The sequence below is a fragment of the Danio aesculapii genome, chromosome 6 (genome assembly GCF_903798145.1).
Source record: "Danio aesculapii chromosome 6, fDanAes4.1, whole genome shotgun sequence".
Classification (NCBI taxonomy): domain Eukaryota; kingdom Metazoa; phylum Chordata; class Actinopteri; order Cypriniformes; family Danionidae; genus Danio; species Danio aesculapii.
The window spans coordinates 1,762,362-1,781,036 of record NC_079440.1 but is presented as its reverse complement, the minus strand read 5'-3'; the positions used below and the strand labels follow the sequence as shown (position 1 = coordinate 1,781,036).

General features: G+C 36.9%; 1 protein-coding gene across 2 annotated transcripts in view; it reads left to right on the top strand.

The window, feature by feature from the left end:
• The window catches only part of zeb2b (zinc finger E-box binding homeobox 2b), a 133,944-nt gene extending 115,669 nt beyond the window's left edge, over nucleotides 1–18,275 (top strand). Inside the window, exons 8-10 of one of the 2 annotated variants that reach the window (XM_056459314.1) lie at nucleotides 54–2,038; nucleotides 5,607–5,709; nucleotides 14,879–18,275. In XM_056459314.1, the coding sequence (XP_056315289.1) occupies nucleotides 54–2,038; nucleotides 5,607–5,709; nucleotides 14,879–15,438 (2,648 nt within the window). In that variant the 3' untranslated portion in view covers nucleotides 15,439–18,275. Of the gene's footprint in view, nucleotides 1–53; nucleotides 2,039–5,606; nucleotides 5,788–14,878 lie in introns of both variants that reach the window. The other variant, XM_056459313.1, reaches the window with a different exon arrangement.
• The last annotated feature ends 400 nt before the right edge of the window (nucleotides 18,276–18,675 follow it).

Here is an 18,675-nt window from a genome sequence, read left to right as displayed (position 1 = left end):
TGATTAAACAACTCTTGCTTCTTGATCAAATATTTTATCTCTCTTCACTGTAGGTGAGAAGCCATACGAATGTCCAAATTGCAAGAAGAGATTCTCACACTCCGGGTCCTACAGTTCACACATTAGTAGTAAGAAATGCATTGGATTGATTGCAATCAACGGCAGGGTTAGGAACAACCTGAAGACTGGTTCATCCCCAACTTCTGCTTCTTCCTCTCCTACGAACAATGCCATTTCTCAGCTACGACACAAACTGGAGAACGGAAAACCTCTCGGCCTGCAAGACCAGTCCAACCACCTCAACATCAAATCTGAACCACTGGACTTCAATGACTATAAGCTGATGATGGCCTCTCATGGCTATGGTACAGGCAGCCCTTTTCTCAATGGTGGAGTAAGGGGAGGCAGTCCGTTGGGGATACACAACTCACAGAGTCCACTTCAGCACCTGGGAATGGGTATTGAGGGGCAAATGTTGGGATACCCATCACTGGGAAACAATCTGAGTGAGGTACAGAAGGTGCTTCAGATTGTGGATAACACAGTTTGTCGACAAAAGATGGACTGCAAGCCTGAGGAGATCTCCAAGTTGAAGGCGTACATGAAGGAGTTGGGTTCCCACATAGAGGAGCAGAAGCAAGGGCTCAATTCTGGTGGAGCCCAGGGCACTCTTCCACTCATCAATCACAATGGAGCCACCAAGAGCATCATAGACTACACACTCGAGAAGGTCAACGAAGCCAAAGCCTGCCTCCAGAGCTTGACTACGGACTCTAAGAGGCAAATTAGCAATATAAAGAAAGAGAAGGCAAATCACATGCTAGATTTAGGAATGGAGGACAAAGCTCATGAGAATAATTTAATGTTTACACCATTCTCCTGCCAGTATTGCAAAGAGACTTTCCCAGGGCCTATTCCTTTACACCAGCACGAGCGTTACTTGTGCAAGATGAACGAGGAAATCAAAGCAGTGCTTCAACCCACTCAGAACGCCACGACCAACAAACCCGGCTTGTTTTCTGAGAAACATGGCCTGTTGCATCCCTCCATCATCCCTGAAAAGAGCCTCAATGGCCCTATCAGTCCCTACAAGGACCACATGTCAGTACTAAAAGCTTATTTCGCCATGAACATGGAGCCCAACTCCGAAGAGCTACTGAAAATCTCCATCGCGGTAGGCCTTCCCCAGGAGTTTGTGAAAGAGTGGTTTGAGCAGAGGAAAGTCTTTCAGTACACCAATTCCAGGACTCCTCCTTTAGACAGGAGCCCCATTGAGTCTATTCATCCGGTCTCCGCTCACACACCCACTAAAGACTCTTTAGGAATTCGTTCTCCGATGTCCCTTGTCAAAGGTAGCGACCGCATCACATCCCCCACCATCCCCGAACTACATAACAACTGCGACACCCCGCTCAGGCTGTCTAAAACCCCTCAGTTCTCCAATCACAAGCAGCTAGGGGATAAGATGGACCACTCCCGAAGCAACACGCCCTCTCCTCTGAACTTATCGTCCGCCTCATCCAAAAACTCCCACACTAGCTCTTACACGCCCAACAGCTTCACCTCCGAGGACCTGCAGGCCGAGCCTCTTGACCTCTCCTTGCCAAAGCTCATGAAGGAGCCAAAGCACATCTTGACTGTGAGAAGCCGACTCAAGCTCAACAGCGCCGCCATTGACCATAACCACGTCGCGACACCCCGCGAGCATGCGGACGAGCCGCTCAACTTGGCGTATCTCTCCAAGAAGGAGTTTGGCAGCCCCAATGCAAACAGCAATCTGGACAAAAGCTCTAGTCCTATGTTTGGTCTGAACCCTTTCGCTGCCAAACCAATGTACACCTCCTTGCCACCCCAAAGTGCATTCCCACCACCTACATTCATGCCCCCGGTGCAGGCTAGTCTCCCAGGGCTCAGACCCTACCCCAGTCTTGACCAGATAAGCTTTTTGCCACACATGGCCTACACGTACGCGGCAGGGGCAGCCAGCTTCGCCGAGATGCAGCAGAGGAGAAAATATCAGCGGAAACCAGGGTTCCAGGTAAATAACAGATTCACATTTTCATACACCCTCAAGCCGCGTTTCCACTCGACACGACATTCGCACACAAGTGTCAGAAGTCGCCCCCTAGTGGAAGTCATGCAGAATTTTTTTCATTTTGGTCATATATGAAACCATAAGCTCGTTCTTGGGTCTCGGATAACATACGTGGTCATTTATATAGTCCTTAACTTGGTTGTCTTTATGTCTTAGGTTGTGTTTAATGTTATTAATATATGCTGTATATATATTATATATATATATATATATATAAATATATGGGTTGTGGCTGGAAGGGAATCCGCTGCGTAAAAACGTGCTGGATAAGTTGGCGGTTCATTCCACGGTGGCGACCCCAGATTAATAAAGGGACTAAGCCGAAAAGAAAATGAAGGAATGAATGAATGTGTAATATAATAAAAATCATATTATTTATAAATATAGCTCTAAATAGAGATACTCGCCGAGACTTTTCCGGCAAGCCTATTAGTTTTTACCCATGCTGGTTTGCGGTCTGTGTGTGTCCAGTAAAAGAGTGCAATACCAAGAGTCTTTATTCTCTATGCATTCACTATGGTGAACTGAATAAATACAGAGAGTGCATAAAAAGTACAATAGAAATGTTTAACTTTTTTCTTACTCATTTATAAATGCATGTTGTTTTTATAAAAATGTACAAAAAACTAAATAATTGTTGACCTGATTGGCCAACTCTGTAATACCTAACATCCAGTCGAGCAGTTGCATACGATCTAGCTGCAGAAGTTTGACTATTTGAATGTATTCCAGCTCAGATCAGAATTTTCCACATTTTTTGCCTTCCCTTCTGCCGCTTGTGGTGTGCAATAAAAGGCGGCTTCAGGCCTTGTGCTTCTTTTTTCTCGGCCTCTGGTGAGTGGTGCTCGGCTTCATTCAGACACTAATTAAAAGCCACTCAGAGTGTGAGAGGGAGCTCACCTCTCGCCCAGCGGCAGACAGAGATCTGCGGCTCCTGTGGTCGATGTCAGTGCCTGTAGTGCCGAACACCGGCTCTTTTAGTGCTAATGCTTGTGTTAGCAGCCCTGAAGTGGCTCGTCTATGATACCGAGAGCAGAAAACGTCAAAGTGCCAATTTTTTTTCCAGAGCTTTACTGTAGATGCGCCTGTAGCGTCAATGCTCTGTCTCAGGTGTGAGAAAAATCAAAGACACGAAGAGTCAGTGAACCTAAGACACATCTCTCTTTATTTCTACATCTTTTTATTCTCCTGTATTTTATTCTCCAGCAAGAAAAGCTCAAATGAGTTTGAGCATAAAGATTAATAATGCACACTCCCCATGTTCATTACAGCTCAGCGCTGAGGGCTGTTTAACATCGGGGAAACCATTCTGATAAAAAAGTATTAATAATGTTTCCTATTCTAAGTTATTAAATTAGATTTTAAAAATACAGCTAAGGGCATTTAGCTCAAATTGATTGCGGAGCGATAGTGCAGGGCTTTTTAAAAGAGACTGCGCAGTAGTATTGTCAGTCCAGAGCCGGCTGTCCTTAATGAGGGCATCGTCGCTGCAGTTTTGCCCATTTTCTGCCCCTCTTGATTTAATCATTACCGTTTGAAATTAGACGACTGTGGCAATATTCCCTACCAAGACTCTCTTCTTATTGTTATTAGCTTCTAATGTAATAATATTTTTTTTTCCCCATTAATTTAAGTTTAAGCCTATCGGGGTAATCTCTGCTCAGATAAATACTGCGCTAACACCCTTTCATGTATGAAATTAAACCAAATTTGAATGCAAATATATGGAATAAGGTGTGATTAAGAAGAGAGAAAGGCCTCATTTGCAATATCCTGCCTTTACATGCTTTTTTTTTTGGGTCACAAACATGTTAATGTTTAATTTGGAAGACTACTACTCCAGTTTTAGCCCAGAAATGAGTATTCATATTTACATGATAAATATAAATGACTATATATATAACATCATACATTACAGCATTAGATTATCTGTTGATCTGTTCTGTCACTTATATATAATTTAAAGCTTTCATAATACATATTCTCAAGTAGTTTTATTATTTATGTAGTAATTGTTTTTATTTATGAATTATAAGTAGCTCTTCAGTTTAAGTACCCATTCCCACTATTAACACTGGGTAATTACATGCCTATTATTAAGATATTAACTGCTTAATAGTAATTATATAATATGATCTTATTCTACCCAATACTTTTAAATAATTAAGTAATAACTAATAAGCAATGATTTAATAACTTATTGAACTAAAAGTCTTTGTTAATGACTATTTATTCAGTAGTTTTTTTAATTTTTTTTAGTTTAGTTTTAGTTATTTTTATGTGTGTGTGAATTTCAGAATTTCATTGTATGTACAGTGACAATACATTAAATTGAATAAAACTGTGTTAATAGCGAGAATTCTACCTTAAAATATGACTGAATTATATGACTGTTGATTATATAGTTAGATTTCATTTTTTATTAGCAGTTGATTGGTGACTGTCGCTTTAAATTCAAATGAGATTGGGCTCTTTTCAGATGAGGGCGGGGTTACAAGTGCCTGTGTGTCAGCATAGTGGCAGATTCAAAAACAAGACAATCATTGTATGCTAGTGAGGGAGAGATGAGCACTATCTGTTGATCTGTTCTGTTGCTTATATTTTATTTAAAGCTTTCATAAAACATATTCTCAAATACATATTACTTTACGATCCATTTTCACAAGAAGTACTTTGTTTTTATATATATATGAATATAAAAAACAGCTCAGTTTAAGTACCCATTCCCACTATTAACTACTGGGTAATTACATGCCTATTATTAAGATATTAACTGTTAATTTTATAATATGATCTTATTCTACCCAATATTTTTTTTAACAATTAAGTAACAATTAATAAGCAGTGATTTAATAGTTTATTAAACTAAAATTCTTTGTTAATGACTATTCAGTAGTTTTTTTTTGTTCCTCGTCGAATGTCAGAATATCATTGTATGTACAGTGACAATAAACTAAATTGAATAAATTTGTGTTAATAGCAAGAGTTCTACCTTAAAATATGACTGAATTATATGACTGTTGATTATATAAATAGATTTAATTTTTAATTAAGCAGTTGATTGGTGACTGTCGCTTTAAATTCAAATGAGATTGTGCTCTTTTCAGATGAGGGCGGGGCTACAAATGCCTGTGTGTCAGCATAGTGGCAGATTCAAAAACAAAACTAATTTATTTATGCTAATGAGGGAGAGATGGTCACTAGTGGGCGGGGCTTTCCTCTGATGACACGTACAAAGGGAGAATGTCAATCAAAGTGTTTCATTTATCAAGGCAGATTATAAAACAGTAAAATTAATACATTTCTACTATTAGAAGCAGGTTATATTCACAGACTGCTGTGTTTAAACCCCTTATAAAAGTGATTTTTGCATAATAGTTCCCCTTTAAACTACAGTGTTGCCATTAACACTTATTCATTTGTAGTTATGGAGTGATCTGCAGTGTGTTATTGCTGACAGTAAGAGTCTCATATTAAATATGAAGAGCTAAACGCCGCTGTCTCTTTCCAGAGCGAGCTTCTTGACGGGCCGGCAGATTATCTGAGCAGTCTAGATGATATGGCCGACCCCGAGGCCTGTCTGTCCAGGAAGAAGATTAAGAAAACAGAAAGTGGTATGTACGCGTGTGACCTTTGCGACAAAACATTCCAGAAGAGCAGTTCCCTCCTCAGACACAAATATGAACACACAGGTATATATACTGTTCTAGACACCATCATTTAATAACTGTCTGTCTAACTCCAGAATATTCACGCTGCTGCTGCTGCTGCTTGCTTTCTTTCTTTCTTTTGCTCTGTCTCTTTATTCCATGTTTTCTTTATTTTTATTTTTTTATTATTCAATATACAGTGTTCAGCCCTCACTCTTTTACATGAATATTCTCTATAGTGTCACATGACACTGCTTTTGCACTAAGTAAAGGTAATAATTAAGGCTAATTAAAATAAATTAATTAAATAAAGGCAATTATTGACTAAAGCTGGTTGCTTTCGTTCTTTCTTTCTATCGCTCTGTCCCTTTTTTCATGTTTTCCTTTCTCTTTTTAGTAGAAACTAACATGCTTCTCTCCTGTTGACAGTCAGTGAGAGGATTCGTTAATGTAATTAGTGTGACATGACACTGCTTTTGCACTAAGATAATAATTAAGACAAATTAAATAAATAAAGTGATTGACTAAATAATCTCTGGAATTAAAGCTGGTTTAATGTCTGACAGTTTTATATTTACGCTGTTAGTAGAGGCTACATTCACACACTAGTCTTTAATTATGTTTATATATATTAGAATTATTTTTATTTGTTTGACACTGACCTGTTTTTGGATGTCTGTATGAACAGGAAATACAATATGTTGCAATACAATACATGAATATCATGGATATATATTTATAGATAGATATGTAGACAGTTGGCATAATTGTAATTTATTTGTAAAGTAATATCTGAATGTAAACATTAGTATATATTTTAAGCTGTCAGTATATAAAATTTCTTCCAGTATATGAAATTGTTGCATACAAAATAAATAAACAATATTATAAGAGAACCATTATAAGTTAAACCATTTCCAAGTCTATACAATTAGCCAATAAAAAAGCAGTGGCTGTTCACTGACAATCATTATAGGACCATTAAAACAAATAGTTTTGAATAAAAATAAATGTGAAAAATCAACATTGTAAAAATTTTCAGCATATGCATTTTTAAATAAATAAATAAATAAATAAATAAATAAATAAATAAATAAATAAATAAATAAATAAATAAACCTTAATACTGTTTACTGACAATCTTTAAAAGACCCTCAAAACAAATCACTTTGGATAAACAGCTTTAAAAAAAACAACATCTAAACATTATTCAGCATTTGGATTTTTTATGCAAAAAACACATAAATAAATAAATAAATAAATAAATAAATAAATAAATAAATAAATAAATAAATAAATAAATAAATAAATAATAAAATAAAAAAATAAACAAACCTTATTACTGAACCTCGAGGGACATGTCACGACCCTCTTGTAAAAACACTGATATTTGTTGAGATGATTGGAAGAGGAGTGTGTGGAGCAGAATCAGGGCTGAGAGCGGCTCTACACCTCCATTCATTGTAATGGGGGACGTGGAGTTCTGATGCTGCTGCAGACATCGAGTTCCAGAGACCAGCCAGTGTGAATAACAGAGTGAAATTAAAGTAAATTAGAGGAGGAGAGCAACTGCACGCGCACACACACGCACACACACACACACGCACACACACGCACACACATGCACACACACACACAGTTTCTTTCTCTTGATTGCATCACCAATTACAGTCAGTGTGGAAGGACACTGGAATGAATACAACTGTTTCTTTCTTCTCTCTCTCTCTCTCTCTCTCTCTCTCTCTCTCTCTGTCTGTCCATCAATTCATTTGTTTTTTATATATCTATCCATCCACTAAGCATCCATCCATCCATCTTTCCACCTGTCTGTTCATCCATCCATCTATCCATCCATCCATCCACCCATCCATCCACCCATCCATCCACCCATCCATTCGTCCATCCGTCCATCCGTCCGTCTGACCGTCCGTCTGTCTGTTTATCTATCTATCTATCTATCTATCTATCTATCTATCTATCTATCTATCTATCTATCTATCTATCTATCTATCTATCTATCTATCTATCTATCTATCTATCTATCTATCTATCTATCTATCTGTCTGTCTGTCTGTCTGTCTGTCTGTCTGTCTGTCTGTCTGTCTGTCTGTCTGTCTGTCTGTCTGTCTGTCTGTCCGTCTGTTCATCCATTAATCTGTCCGTCCATTCATCCATCCATCCATTTGTTTTTTTATTTATTCATCCATCCACTAAGCAACCCTCCATCCATCCATTCATTCATTTATTTCTATCTCTCTCTCTCTCTTGTTTGCGGTCAGATCAGCTGCATGTGTCACAGTGTAAATGTAATTTCCACACTAGCCTATATACAGTAACTCCAGCAATTAATATCACAACACTGTTATGCTTTTTGATGACATATTAAGCTGGATTTTGATTTTGGAGTTTGCTCTTATTTTGTTTTCCATCAGAGGAACCATCGTTTAACCCAAGGCCAGATTGTAAATCTTTAATGCGAGCAGAGAGTTACAGAAAAATCTAGTTAAAGCAGTGTTTTTGTTTATTTGCACTCACTTAGAAATGTATAGTAATGCAAAGCAATATTTGCATCATATCTTTTTTTATGAAATATGTAATTACTAAATTTTAATTCAGCCATTATTTATAGTTAACATATTTCACGGTCAAATATGAGGTGCGGTAAAATGAGCACAGTACACAGTGTGAAGCATTCAAATACATTAATCTTTTCTACAGGATGCTTTACAGTAATATAATTATGCGTTTACATTAGAGTAATCAGTAGCAAAGACAAAACTGATGAACTAATCTAACAAAATACTAAGATCACGGTGCAAAAACTAGTACAACCAAAGTAATCCATGCACAGGCCACTTTATTAGGTACACCTGTCCAACTGCTCGTTAACGTATATTTCTAATCAGCACCATTGCAGCAACTCAATGCATTTAGATATGTAGACATGGTCAAGACGATCTGCTGCAGTTCAAAGTGAGCATCAGAATGGGGAAGAAAGGGGATTTAAGTGACTTTGAACGTGGCATGGTTGTTGGTGCCAGATGGGCTGCTCTGAGTATTTCAGAAACTGCTGATCTACTGGGATTTTCACGTACGACCATCTCTAGGGTTTACAGAGAATGGTCCGACAATGAGGAAATATCCAGTGAGCAGCAGTTCTGTGGGCGCAAATGCCTTGTTGATGCCAACTCGGAACTCGTAAGGTGTACTTAATAAAGTGGCCGGTTAGTGTATTAACACCATCAAATTAATAAAATATACAGTAAATGAGTAATGAATGACAGAAAAATTTGAAGAAACACAGATGACACCTCTAATAATTATACCAGGTACATGAATACAAAAGTGTAGATTGTTGATGCCAACTCTGTACTAGTAAGGTGTACCTAATAAAGTGGCCATTGAGTGTAAAATATTAAATGAAATTTTAATAAACAGAAAAAATCAAGAGACACCTAAAAAAATCTAAACATTTCTGAAATAGACTTTTTGAATTGAAATGTATATCATTCTGTTCCTGAAGATGTTCAGTGACCAAACTCTTATTTTAATAAATATAACTGTCTATTAAAATTTGTTAATGCACCAAAATATATTGCCTATATTCACTGAGATAAAAATATAATTTTAAAAATATATACTTTTTTAAAAGCATGTGTACTCCTTTTTGACCACTGTATATCATGCATGACCAGTTTAAACACACCCAATAGTATTTGGATGCAGCCTTTATAATGCAAGACTGCATATCTCAGTGATGCAACGTCAGACACAATGCACTCAATAGGAGTTAGTGACGTCACTGTGAGGGGTGGGGTTAGGTGAGCCCATTAAAAAGCATTAGATGCAGCTCAGATTGCATCTGCACCAGGTCTGCATCTAAACTCCTCTCAACACACCTGCATCATCATATAGTGTCAGAAATTAATGTTTGTTATTAAAAAGCAACATGTTCTGCAGCTTTTCAGTGGTATCATTCACTGTACACAACCACAGATTATAGCGCATGTCAATAAATCAGCTCATTCCAAAAATAAAACAAGCATTACTCTACTATCAAAGGTAACACTTTAGAATAATGCTCCTTTAGTTAATGGATTTACTAACATTAACCAAGAATGAATAATCTTGTAAAACATTTACTAATCATAGTTCAGCATTAATTAATGCATTAATAAAATCCAAAGTTGTGCTTGTTAACATTAGTGAATGCACTGTGAGTTCACATGAACTAATGTTCTTTAACTTAACATTAACAGTTGAATATATATACCATAGTAAATGTATTATTAATTATTTATGTTAGTAAATACATTAACTAACAGACCATACCCAATCAAATATAAAATGCAATGCACAAATATTCCAGCATTTAAACGTTAAGCTGGAATGAATTTTTCATCGCTGTTGCATTATCTCGTCACAGTGCTTTGATGAAACATCAGTGGATATTATGAGCGTATTGAACAGGACTCAGTCTGAGAGCGTGAATACAGATATCTGACAGCCACAGGTCAGCAGAGACGCTCCACTGGCCTAGATGATCAAATCTATCAGATATTACATAAAGCCTCTGCAATCTGATATCTGGGACAGTTTTGTCACTTATCGCTTTTTTCTTCTTTTTTTGTTTGCCTGAAGCATCTGTTCATTTCTGACCACAGCGTCTCTCTCTCTCGCTCTTTCATTGATCACATTGCTCTCTCTCTACTGCTGCACTTCTCTTCTCTTTCATTTTATTGTGTTTCTTATTTTTTAAAAATTAGCATTTTATTGTGTTTTTTTATTTTCTTTTTTCAGATATTTTCTTTTTTTATATCCTTTCTTTTTTTTTGTTCATTTCTTTTTTCTTATCTTGTTTCGTCACTTCTCTTCATTTCTGTTCTCTTCTCATTTTTCTTCATTTTTAATTTTTTTCTTTTCTTTTTTCAGTTTTTTGTTCTTATCATTTCTTCTCTTTTCTCCTTTATTCTCTTCTCTTCTCTTCTCTTCTCTTCTCTTCTCTTCTCTTCTCTTCTCTTCTCTTCTCTTCTCTTCTCTCTCCTCTCCTCTCCTCTCCTCTCCTCTCCTCTCTCCTCTCCTCTTCTCTTCTCTTCTCTTCTCTTCTCTTCTCCTCTCTCCTCTCCTCTCCTCTCCTCTTCTCTTCTCTTCTCTTCTCTCCTCTCCTCTTCTCTTCTCTTCTCTTCTCTTCTCTTCTCTTCTCTTCTACTCTCTCTCTTCTCTTCTCTTCTCTTCTCTTCTCTTCTCTTCTCTTCTCTTCTCCTCTCCTCTCCTCTCCTCTCCTCTCCTCTCCTCTCCTCTCCTCTCCTCTCTCCTCTTCTCTTCTCTTCTCTTCTCTTCTCTTCTCTTCTCTTCTCTTCTCTTCTCTTCTCTTCTCTTCTCTTCTCTTCTCTTCCTCCTCTCCTCTCCTCTCCTCTCCTCTCCTCTCCTCTCTTCTCTTCTCTTCTCTTCTCTTCTCTTCTCTTCTCTTCTCTTCTCTTGTCATTTTTAAATAAAATGTTATTATGTTTCTGTTCTGTTTACATTTTAAATACAATTTATTTTATTATTTTTTCAATTCTCTTCTCTTCTGTCCTAGTCTATGCTCCTATTATATTACATTTATATTATATTATATTACCTTTATATTATATTATATTATATTATATTATATTATATTATATTATATTATATTATATTATATTATATTATATTATATTATATTATATTATATTATATTATATTATAAGGCAACGCAGTGGCGCAGTAGGTAGTGCTGTCGCCTCACAGCAAGAAGGTTGCTAGTTCGAGCCTCCAAAGACATGCAGTACAGGAGAATTGGGTAGGCTAAATTGTCCATAGTGTATGTGTGTGAATGAGTGTGTGTGGATGTTTCCCAGAGATGGGTTGCGGCTGGAAGGGCATCCGCTGCGTAAACATATGCATATTCCGCTGTGGCAACCCCGGACTAATAAAGGGACTAAGCCAAAAAGAAAATGAATGAATGAATGAATGAACATTACATTATATTATATTATTCTCTCTTCTATTATTGCTTAATTTAATTAAAATTTTTATTTCATTTATTTTCTCTGTGCTATTTTCTCTTCTCTTCTCTTCTCTTCTCTTCTCTTCTCTTCTCTTCTCTTCTCTTCTCTTCTCTTCATCTTCTCTTCATTTCTCTTCTTTTCCCTTCTAATTTCTTCTCTTTTCTTTATTTCTCTTCTCTTCATTTCTCTTTTCTCTTCTCCTTTCTTCTTTTTTTTGTATTTTAATTTATCTTCTCTTATTCTTTCTCTATTTATCTTAATTTCATTTCTCTTCTCTCCTCTTCTTCTCTTCTCTTCATTTCTCTTCTCTCCTCTTTTTCTCTTCTCTTCTCTTCATTTCTCTTCTCTCCTCTTTTTCTCTCCTCTTCATTTCTCTTCTTTTCCCTTAATTTCCCTTCTAATTTCTTCTCTTTTCTTTATTTCTCTTCTCTTCATGTCTCCTTTCTCTTCTGCTTTTTTCTATTTTTTGTATTTTCATTTATCTTCTCTTATTCTTTCTCTTTTTATCTTAATTTCATTTCTCTTCTCTCCTTTTTTCATCTTCTCTTCATTTCTTTTCTCTTCTCCTTGCTTCTGTTTTTATCTTAATGTCTCTTCTCTTCATTTCTCTTCTTTTCCCTTAATTTCCCTTCTAATTTCTTCTCTTCTCCTTTCTTCATTTCTCCTTTGTTCTCTTCTCCTCTCTTCATTTCTCTCTTCTTCTTCTCATCTCTGGCTCAGGGTCTTCCCTGCTGACGTCAGATCATGTCACTTCACCTCATGCGTAACGCAGCATTAAACTAAAAAATGAAAAAGAAAAACAGAGAGAGAGAGAGTGTCGCGCAGCAGGAAACTGCCGTTGGATTTGAGTCTGTTTGTTTGTTCCTGCTCCAGCTCTGTGTGTTTGTTTGGTTTGCGATGGTTTATTTATGTGTCAGTGTTGTAGCGGAGCGGCTTCACGCTTCACTTCTGTCAGGGAATGTTATAGAGTAAATACACAGACTGCAAACACTCCACTGTACTCCATCATTTTACCTTCTTTTTCATCTCTAATGTTTGTTTTGGTTTGAGTGCTGAGGTGTGTGCGCGTGTGTACTGTAGGTGTTTGTGCATGTGTGCTGTTTTTATATCCCTGTGGGGACTTAAACCTGAATGCACACAGACTCATGGGGACATATTCAAGTATTTAAATACGTTTAAATGCATTTCAAGTATTTTGACAATATAAAAATGCTGAATGTTTTCCAGTGTTGGGGAGGAAAATAATATTTTAATATCTTAAATTAAATATAATTAGAAAGTTACTTTTTAAGGAAAGTAATGTGGAAGACTTTTGTTAAGTTATTATTATTTTAGTTTAAGATTACATATATAACATATATACAGTGCTCAGCATATATAAGTACACCCCTCACAAATCTACCTTTTTAATTCATATTTTTAATAGGAAGCTCTACAATATTATATACATTAGATTAGTCAGTACTGAAGCCAAATCTGGAGCTAATCTAACAATATTAACTAATATAAAGCTAACTAATATAACTTACGATATTCAATTTAATTCAATTCACCTTTATTTGTAAAGCGCTTTTGAAATGTAGATTGTGTCAAAGCAGCTTCACATAGAAGATTATATTAAATTGAAACAGTGTCAGTTCAGTTTTCAGAGTTTAAGTTCAGTTTAGCTCAGTTCAGTGTGGTTTAATATTCACCACTGAGAGTCCAAACACTGAAAAACAAATCCATCGATGACGGGCAAGAAACTAGTACACACAAGTACACTAGTTATAGAAAAATATTAAATGCAAATTTAAAAAGAGGAAAAATCAAGAGAAGAAAAAAAAGTTAAAATGTTGTTGAAATTTTGTGGTTTGTAATTTTTTTTGCAATATTTTGCTTGAATTTAACTGTATTATCTTTCAATTTCTAAACATGTTTGGTGACTAAAATATTATTTAAATAAATATATCTGTTTAATATAATAAATCTGTTTCGTTTAAATGCACCAAAAATACATTGTCTTTTCAAAATAGGGCATGTACTCAGTTATGCTAAGCACTGTGTGTATGTAATTAGATATATATATTGTTGAAGTCAGAATTATTAGCCCACCTTTGAATTTTGTATTCTTTTTTTAAATATTTCCCAAATGATGTTTAGCAGAGCAAGGAAATTTTCACAATTTCACAGTATGTCTGATAATATTTTTTCTTCTGGAGAAAGTTTTATTTGTTTTACTTAGGCTATAATTAAAGCAGTTTTTAATTTTTAAACACCATTTTAAGGTAGAAATTATTAGCCTTTTAGCTATATTTTTCTGTAGTCTACAAAACAAACCATCATTATACAATAACTTGCCTAATTACCCCTAACCTGCCTAGTTAACCTAATTAACCTAGTTAAGCCTTTTAATGTCACTTTAAGCTGTATAGAAGTGTCTTGAAGAATATCTAGTCTAATATTATTTACTGTCATCATGACAAAGAGAAAATAAATCAGTTATTAGAGATGAGTTATTAAAACTATTATGATTAGAAATGGGTAAATAAATCTTCTCTCTGTTAAACAGAAATTGAGGGAAAAAATAAACAGGGTGGCTAATAATTCAGACTTCAACTGTATATATGTATATATATTAAAAATATATATATATAATGTTTTTTTTTAGCCAACATTGATTAGAGCTATGGAAGGTCCCCACAAGGATAGCAAACCAGACATGTGTGTTTGTGTGAGTGAGTCTGAATGTGTGTGTGTGTATCTTGTGTTCATCACATTATGGGGACTAAATGTCCCCACAAGTATAGCAATACCAGTAATTTTTCACCTTGTGGGGAAATTTTTTGGTGTCCAAGAGGAAAACAGCTCATACTTTACACAGAATGACGTATTTAGGCAATGTAAAAGTGCAGATTATTTCCAGTGTGGGTTGGGTTTAGGACTAGAGGTAATATTATCATATATATTTTTTATATAGAGTCTGTACAGTATAAAATTATTACGTCTATAGCAAGTCCTCATAAAGACAGCTCTACAAGTGTGTGTGTGTGTGTGTGTGTGTGTGTGTGTGTAAATAATTCGCTCACTCACAGTGTTCGCTCTGTCGTTGTGTGTTTGCGCAGGTAAGCGGCCGCACCAGTGTCAGATCTGCAAGAAAGCGTTCAAACACAAACACCACCTGATCGAACACAGCCGCCTGCACTCCGGGGAGAAGCCCTATCAGTGTGATAAATGCGGGAAACGCTTCTCGCACTCGGGCTCGTACTCGCAGCACATGAACCACAGATACTCATACTGCAAGCGGGAGGCGGAGGAGCGCGAGGCGGCGGAACGGGAGGCCCGAGAAAAGGGTCACCTGGAGCCTACGGAGATGCTGCTGAACCGGGCGTACCTGCAGGGAATAGGTCCCACCGGATACCCTGAGCACCCGGAGCGGGAGCCCATCCTGCGGGACGCCCTGAACGGAAGCATTCGAGAACGGCTCCAGGAGGTGGAGGGAGCGTTTGTCAAAATGAGCCGCAGAGAGCACGACTTCGAGGAGGAGGAGGACGAGAGCGAGAACAAAAGCACGGACGGCGACACCATGAGGGACGAGGAGGAAAACGGAGAGCACTCCATGGACGAAAGCTCCAAATCGGAGTCCAAATCGGACCACGAGGACGCAATGGAGGACGGGGTGTAGCGCTTGTTCTGTGGGAGGGATGTTAAAAGTATTGATTTCATTAACAATCTGTACTAATACTTTTTAAATGTCCATTTCTTGCTAATGTTTGAGTGTTTTGTGTGCGTTCCTATGCTGATGATGCACTGGACAACATTTTGAGCAACGTTGCCTGAATATTATGATACTTTCCTATTAAGATTGAGAAACAAGAATGCATCTGTAACACTTTGATCTAATTTGGTTTGACTTGGTTGTCCATTTATGGTATCATTTCCCAAAGTTGCCCTTCAACAGTGTGGTCACATGCTCAACAGATATGACTGTGATTGGCTGTGATGATCATCGCTTTATCACCTGCAGCAAACACATGCAGAGTGCGTCTCAATCAGTACTCTTGTTCACTAGTCAGTGCGCTGATTGCACTCAATCGCAAAAATCTTTCAGTACACTGAAATGTCCGCATCCTGAAAAGCACCATAAAAATCAGCGTGCATCAACATGGACTATGCACCCTTAATATGAATCACATGACCCAAATCATCATGTTTTTCTGAAAAGAATCTGTTATTTCTTTATTTTTAACATCAGCAAACAAATCTAGTAAACATTTATAATTGTTTAATGGTTGAAATGTTGCTGGTTTATAAAACGATCAAATAATTTGGCTGTGATGTACTTTTAAAAACAGTACAATGAATATATGAGAATGATTAGTTCTGCTGTTGTTTACAATCTCCAATGTTGGTGATGTGTAATGAGGACGATCTCATGTGTCACAGTGTGTCTTATTGTATAGTGAACCAGTGGCCGAATTCATGCACATGACCTACTGATGAACAACCTAGGGAGCTAGGGTGTTGATTGAGACGCAGCTACAGATATAAGAACACTGGAGCCTTTTAAAGCTGCATTGAAGCCGCATCGATTAGTCGAATCATCAGTGAATTGCTCAAAATGGTCAAGCGATGATCTTTACAGCCAATCACAGTCATATCTGTTGAGCTCCTGAACACAATGACCAATCAGCTGTGTTTAAAGGGATAGTTCACACAAAAATACACTATTTACTCACTATTTACTGACCCCCAAGTTCTTATAACCTTTGAGTTTTTTTTCTTCTTACGAAAAGTTAGATAATTCAGGAGAGCTGAAAGCCTGACTTTTATTGTAGGAAGAACTAATATGGAAGTCAATGGTTACAGGTATTTAATAATATTTAATTTTCAAATTTTAATTTTCAGTGGTTAGCACTGTGGCCTCACAGCAAGAAGGTCACTGGTTCGAGTCCCAGCTGGGCCAGTTGGCATTTCTGTGTGGAGTTTGCATGTTCTCCCCGTGTTGGCGTGGGTTTCCTCTGGGTGCTCCGGTTTCCCCCACATTCCAAACACATGCGCTATAGGGGAATTTAATACAGTAAATTGGCCGTAGTGTGTGAGTAGCTGCTGGAAGGGTGCAAAACATATGCTGAAATAGTTGGCGGTTCATTCCGCTGTGGTGACCACTGATGAATAAAGGGACTAAGCTAAATGAAGAGTCAGTAGACATTTTGAGGTGAACTATCCCTTTAGGAACGCGCTCAACAATGCTCAAATATTATTGGGTAATGGATGTTTTGAATATATCAATACCGATTGGTACAGAAGTCAATAACCTTGACCACTCTATTCTGCGGGACATTCTGCATTATGCAAAAATGATGAAGGTGAAGAAAAAAAAAAAACTAAATGAAGTTTAAAAAAATAAATTGTACAGTATTAAGGCCTAAAATATGTGTGGTGCTACCATCCTTAAAAAAATCATGTGTTCCATAGTATTTATAGCACAAACTAGTAACTTGTACAAAAAAAGAAAAAAGAAATTGCACTCTGCTTCTATAATCACTACGAGAGTACTGAAATTATTTGCTGATGTATATTTATACAGTGTTTAAAACCGCGGATCAGTATTTAAAGTGTTCGCCACACACTCTTTTAGGCCTCGTCACCTAATCCACGTGAAGGATCGTAACAGTATTGCGTTTGTTTCAAGAGACTGTTTGGAGAGAGGACGAAGGTTGTTGCCTTATATGCAAAGCCGTAATCAGTGCGTTTCTAAAGTGCCAACCGTCTTCAGCATCGGAGGAGTTCTTCTCTTTCTCTCTCTTTCTCTCGGCCAATCAGACGCTCTGCACGTTTGTTCTCTCCGTCCGCACAGCAGCAGCTCTTTAGTTTACGACGACCTTTTGTGCAATTCCGTTCTCAGTATTACCACACCAAACCGCAGAATCGCATCCTTTTTGTTTTTGTAGGTTTTAAAATGACGTCTTATTTATGTGGCCCATTTTTGTATCTCCTGATTTTATTTATTTCATACTGTACAGTACAGTATTATAGTTCTTCAATAAAATAGATCTATTTTAGTAAAAACGGAACCTGAAGTTGATGAGAGCATTATTGTGTTTTGAGGCATTAATTGTGAAAAATGCTAATTTTGTTTTGTTTTTTTGTGTTTTTATTCTGTTCATTTTTTTTTTCCAGTGACTGAAAATTCCAAAAAAAATAACTAAAATCTAAATATTGGGGAACTTTTGATACGATATTGTGAGAACACTGTATTTTCAGCTAAAAACAGAGAACAGATCCACTCTCATGTGTGTTTTTTTTATTTTATTTTACTGTTATTTCCTGAAGTGGAAGAAGGGACAGTTGAAATCCAATGTATGATATCATGACTGAAAACACACACACACACACACACACACACCAATCTTTCCTGAAATGTCTTTGTAAGAGTATTATGGACTTTTTAATTTGTAATTTCTCTTGGAAATGACCATGCTCAAATAAAAGTAGCCAAATTAAAGATGTTTTCAAGAACGTGTGTGTGTGAATGGATTGTCATGTGTGTATTTTAGAGGACACCGTTATCATCTTTGTTTTTATGAAATTCACCTTTCAAAGGTGTTTCTCGGCCTCCGTCATTAGATATTCCTGCAACTTCAGAGCCGGTTTTCAATGAACTCTTCAAATGAAGAGCTGAGAACCTGTCGAACAAAGGAGAAGAAACAGACCGAAAGAAAGAGAGAGAGCGAGAGAGCTTAAAGTGTCTTGAGTGCTCGCTTATACAGCATATGCATATAAAGAGCAGATCAAACACGCGCGCACACACACACACACTCACACACCTCTCTCCTGACCTCACCTGATCAATTGACTTTGCAAATGACAAAAAAGGAATAAAAAGTCTCCTGAAGATTCTGCATCACTTTTATCTCTT